The 7,754-nt window shown below is 42.3% G+C and overlaps 1 protein-coding gene across 1 annotated transcript; it reads left to right on the forward strand.

Moving 5' to 3' along the window:
• The first annotated feature begins 581 nt into the window (after positions 1-581).
• Positions 582-6,912, forward strand: LOC146275093 (carbonic anhydrase 1-like). Its single transcript, XM_084702968.1, has 7 exons — positions 582-757; positions 1,062-1,259; positions 2,725-2,843; positions 3,242-3,334; positions 3,819-3,881; positions 4,034-4,189; positions 5,262-6,912. Exons 1-7 carry the CDS (start codon positions 724-726, stop codon positions 5,379-5,381), a joined length of 783 nt encoding a protein of 260 aa, XP_084559094.1. The 5' UTR covers positions 582-723; the 3' UTR covers positions 5,382-6,912.
• Positions 6,913-7,754: the final 842 nt, after the last annotated feature.

The following is a 7,754-nucleotide window of genomic DNA, read 5'->3' on the forward strand; positions in this document are numbered from 1 at the left end:
AAATGACAAAAAACATTTGAACAAAGACAAAATCATTCTTGATTTAAACATTGACAGCATGCGCAAACACTTGAAAATAATTAATTTAAACAGCCTAGGCCTATGGATAACGAGAAAACGTGTTCTATAAACCAAAATCTTTGGGATGACTGCACTCTTGAGTAGGCCTAGGTATATTTGTATACAATTCGCAATCTGAACAATCCTTTCATGCGGGCTCAACATTAAATAGTTTTTACACGTGCATGGAACAGGTAGGCTATATTCAATATCCCCGCATAATCGTAGCAAGCTCTAAAAGATGAGGGAGCCTGCATAGCCTGCAACCCACTCACACCTTCAGAGTGCAAGCACACGCATCCACAAACGTACACGCAGAGAAAGAGTGTGTGTGGGAGAAGGAGGGAGAGAGAGAGAGAGAGAGAGAGAGAGAGAGAGAGAGAGAGAGAGAGAGAGAGAGAGAGAGAGAGAGAGAGAGAGAGAGAGAGAGAGAGAGAGAGAATGACTCCTTGCCGATCCATCGTGCGTAACTCCTCCTGCTTCTCATTTGTATTGCGCGGACATCATGTGGCCAAACCCACCAGCTAGAAAGACTTACCATCCACGGAGACCCTATATAAGCTCTGACAGTTGTCAAGTGGAAGGCGCTGGCTGATTACACTCGGGAACAACGCAATTTAGGAAATTACAGCTGTTTAGATACCTAAACACCCAAATAGTACAATGTCTCACGCATGGGGATACGCACCGAACAACGGTGAGGCATTTTATGCTCTGTTCTTGTCATGACATTGAAAAAGGAACCTGTTAATGGCAAATGTTGGTGAATGAATGAATGGAAATACAAGGGTCATGCATTTATGAATCATATTTGGCAATTATTTCCATAGTCCTTCTTTGACTTATTAGTATTACAATGCATTTTAACACCTCACCACGGGTAATTTAAGCAGCTGATTTTTTGTATTTATTGTTGGGCAAACCTATATAAGATGCACATATTATGCAATTAATTTTTGATTAATAAATGATCCGTAATTACAATGAAACTGTCGTTGTAGGACCCGACAAATGGGCTGATAACTTCCCTATTGCCAACGGACCCCGCCAGTCTCCCATAGACATCCTACCTGGTGAAGCAAAATATGATGCTGCCCTGAAACCGCTCAAATTGAAGTACGACCCCTCCACCTCTATTGACATTCTCAACAACGGACATTCATTCCAAGTGACCTTCGCCGATGACAACGACAGCTCAAGTTAGTATCCATCTTAATGCCTCACTGTGTGCAGGTGTCATATTCATTGGCTTTTCGTGTATGTGATTGAAGCGAATGAATGAATTGATTTATTACAACATATTGGCACATTTATCAACGTAACTAAATATGTAGATCGCTATTACATCAGTCCTTTTAAAATCCACTATTGCAATTTGCAAGTGGACTAACTTGTAGTGTCAGACACTCTTAACTCCTTATCAAAAGCAGAAACCGAATGTCACAGCTAACGAAGCACAACGTCTTTCTTTGTTAACCATTAATGAAGACATAGGAATGTGTTAGGTCACCAAATGCAATACACGTCCTGCAACTCATTTGTTGTGATTTCAAATTTAAATTATTCGTATTGATTAGTTTTATTGAACTTTTTCTCAAATTCGACATAAATGCATTTATTTTGTTGTATCATTGTATTAAGAATACAGTGGCAATACCAACTCCCTACAGTTATGAAACTATTCTATTGTAAACTGGACGCTGAGTTTTCATCTTAATTAGTGGCCAAGCAGCTAAGCAGCTGAGCCACTTCAGTGTTTCTACCTTTTCTTAGTATTATTAGTATTAAGTATATTTCTGCACAATGTGCTACAATAAATTCCTGATAATGATTTTATAATGTAAAATGGGTGTATGTCTAGTACTTGCCTGTAGGCTATAAGTATCATAATTAATGCATTTTGTAATTGACTTTGTGTTTGAAGTATTTTTGGGCATTTGAATCTCAGTCATTCCGTAGTGGTAGAGGCTTATCCCTAAACACAGAGAGGTAACATTATTCTGCCTAGACACAACTGCAAATGTCCTGGTTCAGGAACCACTTATTACTGTTAGGTGAGATGGAAACTAGATTAAGGACTACTTACTGCTGTACACTGTAATTAGATGCTGACCTGTCTTAATGAAGGAGGTTGAAACCACATCATTACGTTATTCTAGACTTTGGTCCACTTTCTGGAATTACGTAACAGGAAACAAAAAAGGAAGTCTGTCTCTGTGATGATGATTGTATTTGTGTGTGTGTGTGTGCGTGTGTGTTTGTACGTGTGTGTATGTGTACATGTGTACTTGAACGTTCAGGAGACAGAACCATCACAGTGAAATGATTACGTGTCTATTCTTGGAATGCATATGCCTTGCAAACTCGTTTTGTATTAGCATGAGCACTTTTCAAGTCTGTGAGGAAAAAACTGGGCAGTACTAGCAATTTCAGTCTGTTAAAGTACCATTGCAAGTAGACTTGGACATTGCACTATGATCTGGCTTACCTAGTTTGGCTTGCAGTGGTGTGCAGCAGGTGCATATAGTAACTACAGCAGATAATCAAGTGTGCAGTTCTCACAGTATCCCAGTGGTCAGTGCTAAGGACCGGTCTGTATTTCAACCAGACACAGTGCAACAATAACATCTCATCTAACGATGTTGCATAACGTTTCCTCCTCAGCTCTGACTGAGGGGCCCATCTCAGGCACCTACAGGCTGAAGCAGTTCCACTTCCACTGGGGTGCGTCCGACGACAGAGGCTCCGAGCACACAGTGTCCGGGACCAAGTACGCATCAGAGGTACACACCAGCCTGTTCTACAGCTCTCAGAACTCAGACGCACTCCCTCATAGAAAACATGTTGAGCTGTGTTTGATTGTTCTTAAACCATCTGCATGCCTCATTGAATGCTTGTCATTGAATATGCTCCGGATTTCCACTGGGTAGCTATGCAGAGACAAAGAGTTGAATTTCAATTTTATTAAGTGGGTCCAAGCTTCGCTGTTCCTTCCATCATCAGTCACTGAATAGAATCTCCCAGGCGTGAAAACATAGCCCAATAGGCCTGTAACCCTGTACAAAAGGACTCCACGCTAGCAGAACAGTGGTCAGAAAAGACATCACAGAGCTTTTGAGGGAAAAGGGACAAACCTTTGACTAGAATCTGGTTACAGACAGCTTTTGTTTGTTTCTCCCAGCTCCATCTAGTGCACTGGAACACCAAGTATCCCAGCTTTGGTGATGCTGCTAGCAAGCCGGACGGCTTGGCTGTCGTAGGTGTCTTCCTGAAGGTGAGCAGCGATGGACACCGCCATGTTCTCTTGGAAACATCAGTATATAACCATCAACATTAAGATGGTTTTTGCATGGACCTCCTTGTTTTACCAGTCAAAAATGACTGCCACAGTATAGGTGTTCATAAATCTATAATAATACATATTTTTATCACCTAATGTTATGTTAGGTATTTTAATCAACTCAAGTTCTTGTAACATAACACATTTTTTTATTTGTAGTCATTTTTGACCTGCAACACCACAGGTGTACAACAGTAAAATAAAACACCCAAGATCTTATTAAAATCATAAAAATGTATTTTGTGTGTTCAGATAAACTATGTGGACAAAGTCATGGAACCTCATGACAATCAGATTAAATTAACAGTTTTTCAGACTGAACATTTGTAAATCTGTCAAATTTGACGGGAACACAACAATATGGATCCTTCAATGAATCGTTATTTACAGGATATTGTGTGCCTGATTTTATTTCCAGGTTGGAGGTGAGAATGCCCAGCTTCAGAAAGTTCTGGATGCTTTTGATGCCATCCAGGCCAAGGTAGATTTATCTGGATTTACAGAACGCCCTTTTGTATTCATTCATTGATTAATTTATTCACTGATTAAACTAAGATGGAGTCACTGATTCAATCAATTGCTAATCCAGTCCAGTCATTGATCTGCTCCTCTTGTCTCCATCAATACTTACAGGGCAAACAGACCGCCTTCGCCAACTTTGACCCCACAACCCTGCTCCCCGGCTCACTAGACTATTGGACTTATGACGGCTCCTTGACCACACCCCCTCTGCTGGAGAGCGTCACCTGGATCGTCTGTAAGGAGCCAATCAGCGTCAGCCCCGCCCAGGTATGACTCTCATGATCTAAACATTTCACGCTCCCAGTCTGAAATAACCTAATCACCTAATCTCTATGGAGGCGCCAGATAACGTAATCAGTCAAGTTTCAGACTGTAGCATAGCATGTATCTTGTTCACCTCCTTGCGCCTGCGTATGTGGGAATCAGGTTCAGGTTTAGTTCCAGTCGCTGAACTGTTTCCAATGTACCTCCAACTCATTACACAGTAATGTGTGTTGAGCAGTGAATCCCAGACGACATAATCATATGGATCTTGCTGTTTCATCACACAGTTGATGTACCTGTATATCATATTCAAGATCCAGAGCCACAGTTCTGTGAGGGGTTTGCTTTCACCAGGTCTATCAAATAAGAACCATTCCAGTTTAGCGAGCTGTTGACTCTGGTCTGGGCAGCGTCCCCTCTACTGTCCTCGTGGTCCAACTCTCGTGTGACCATGTGAAAATTAACACTGACTGGTCAGATGTTTATTTCCTGCCATGCAGAGACCGTCTCAAGGGTAAACATGGAGTTGTGTACATAACCTTTAGACATGGCACTGCTCCAGCCCGAGAAACCAGATAATCATATCACTCACAGACTGTAAACAGCATTAATGGTTCAGCCTCACAAATTCTACGCTTTGTCCAGTGTGGTATTATATGAGTTGCCTAAAACGATATAACTGCTCGTAGGAAAATGTTGGTGTGTGCAGTTTTAAGTAGTTCTCATTGATGTGTTTCTTTGGTATGTTTGGTATGTTTGATTTGGTTGGTGTCTAGTTGGAGTTCGAATCCAGTGACCTCAGACTTATTCATAACCCAAAGTTAATGACAAACCTCGAAATGGGTCAATGACTGTGCCACGGGTCTGACCTCTTTCTCCTGTTCCAGTTGGAGCACCAGCAAGACTACGCTTAAAAGCATGAATCTGAATCCACCATTGGATTAGCCATTTCATTCCTTTGCTTGATTTTATTTTTATGTGTATTGCTATGTCCGGGCAGTCTGACAGCAGACACGAGTGAGTGACAGCGACAGGAGGTATCTTGAGGCCTGACTCTCCCCTCTCCTCTTCACAGATGGGCAAATTCCGTAGCTTGCTCTTCTCGGCGGAAGGAGAGGCGGCTTGCTGCATGGTGGACAACTACCGCCCCCCTCAGCCCCTCAAGGGCCGCACCGTGCGCGCGTCCTTCAAATAAAATCCCTCCCCTCCCCCCATCCTCTCTGGGCCACCTCTCCCCCCCCAACCCCCTCCCCCCTGCTTAGTGAGACACACGGGAGTGCCTCCCCCTGCAGGGAGCTGCAGAGCACACAAAGCCGCCTCCAAAACACCATATCCCTGCCGCCCATTCCTGCAAAGCTGGGTTGCCTCTCTGGAAGATGAAGCACCGACCAGAGTTGTGTCTTACTGTGCCATGGTGGAATAACCGAGTCCTGACGTGGCTATTTCACAAGACAGGCGCTCGGCAGCATCTTCGTGACAGATTTACCGGGATTATGCATGTGGTGCCAATGTTTTAGAGACGTCTCCTTGGCTCTGTAGTTCCTGATAGTTAGGAAATGTGTCAGCATTATAGACAAACAAAGCTTGCGAAGAGGCTGTAAATGACAGGGATGTAGTGCTGTCATGGACGGAATTGGAAGCTGAGGAGACAGACAGTGCTGACTGGCTTTGCCAGGCTTGGGGCGGAGGTAACTGCTTCACCATCTGTGAGCAGGGCAAGACACAGAGCAAGGGACACACACAATCACACACACTATGATGCAGACGTACATACAAATGCACAAGCAATCACGCGCACATGCTCACACACACTCTCATCCTGCCAGCCTGTCTGTAATCTCTGACTGACTGCCTGCTTTGGATCAAGGCAGCTTAATGAAACACTGCAGTCACATTCATCACACCCGATTGAACTAGAAAATCCCTCCTAGCACTCACACACACACACACACACACACACACAGAGAGACATACTCGCACAATCTCATGCAGATATACACCACACACATGCCCATAGGCATTGACCTGCTTATTGATTTCCAAAATAAAAGCATGGTCTCAAACAGCATTCAGACAATACACATAGGAGTCTACCATGACAGTGGCAATATTTCCAGTGTTTTTACAGCTCAATCTTTAATTCTTTGTTTCGTTTGTTGATTCTTAGTTTTAAAATATTTTTTTTTATCTCTTGACTGCTTCTGAAAAAAAAAAAAAACAACAATTTCCTAAATACGTTTTGTAACTGAATGCTTCTTAGTGTTGGTTGTGTTGTCCATTGTGACAATGAAAGGGGATGACCCTTTTAAGATATATTGGATTGTATAATAACCCCATTATGAATTGTGTTGTGATGCTTCAAACGTAGTCGCCTTCAAGGTGTAGGCCAGTGGCAGTGGAAAAGACTTAACACCCCACAGAACCAAGAAACCTTCCTGCCTGCTGATGAGAGTAGTTATTCTAGTTGGACGACAAGTCCCACTGGCCAGGTTTGGAATCATGAAAGGTCATCTGTAATGTTGGTACCACACCATTGTGACACCTAGAGGTTGTGTGGTTCTCGTTTTTAACCGGAAGAAAACAACGATGGCACTCAAAAAAGAATGATTGTATTTGATTGATTGAATTTGACTTTGAAAGCCTTGTGCCAAGCAATAGGGCCACCCAGGGGGTACATCTTGCTGTTATGCTATTTTGGAAGTGAATAAATATATTTTATGACTTTCGCCTATTCTCATGTGTGATCCTTGTCTAGCCTATGAACATCTTCACCTTCACCTCTAAATAAAATGATCCCCAATGATCCTCGCTATCTCCAACAGATGACAACAGAGAGAATACATAAAGAAGATGCCATGTTTACAAGTTATTCAATTTATATTCCAGCTTTAGTAGATAACAGGAACCTAAATTGCCATTACAACCACCTTACATACTCCACATATAACATTCGAACCTGTCTCTTAGATTTCATGAAATCACAGATCCCAACTAAAGCCTCGACAATCACGATGAATAATGTTTATGTGGTGTTACCTTGCTGGGAGGGCTGGAACCAAGGTCAGTGTTCTTTCTCATGTCTGGTTAACTAATACGCTCTTAACTAATGCTCTTCTGGTTCCACCCATTGGCACTTATTTGCTTTTCACAATGTATGCTTCATGTTTTGGTTACCCGCAATGCTTTTGGGGCTATCTCGTTGTTTATGATCATTGACCTATGCACTTTTTGTAAAGCTCTCTCTTGTAAGTCGCTTTGGATACAAGCGTCTGCTAAATGACTAAATGTAAATGTAATGTCATGAATGTCCTACTGCAAGACTAGTCAAAGCAGCCACTGGAATTATTTTTGGTTTAAATGATCCAACAGCTTTGTCTTAAAGTAATGGATATACATTGGACTTCATGGCATCGACAAGCCATATAGGTATGGTACAGAAGAGCACAGGAGCGTAAAAGAGACAGTTATTATTGTCTCAACAGGATTCTAAATGAGACAGCACTCTAATCACTCACTGAACCTTCCTTCTTGATCTGTTGTACATGTTTCAGTGTTTTCAGATGACTCT

The sequence above is a fragment of the Hypomesus nipponensis genome, chromosome 8, assembly GCF_054491055.1.
Source record: "Hypomesus nipponensis isolate SF chromosome 8, ASM5449105v1, whole genome shotgun sequence".
Classification (NCBI taxonomy): Eukaryota; Metazoa; Chordata; class Actinopteri; order Osmeriformes; family Osmeridae; genus Hypomesus; species Hypomesus nipponensis.

Excerpts from the sequence above, each read along its gene's own strand:
- LOC146275093 (XM_084702968.1), top strand. The coding sequence starts at position 724 with ATGTCTCACGCATGGGGATACGCACCGAACAACG. Across the intron at positions 2,844-3,241 it reads GGACCAAGTACGCATCAGAG|CTCCATCTAGTGCACTGGAA; the intron begins GTACACACCAGC and ends TGTTTCTCCCAG. Across the intron at positions 3,882-4,033 it reads TTGATGCCATCCAGGCCAAG|GGCAAACAGACCGCCTTCGC; the intron begins GTAGATTTATCT and ends CAATACTTACAG.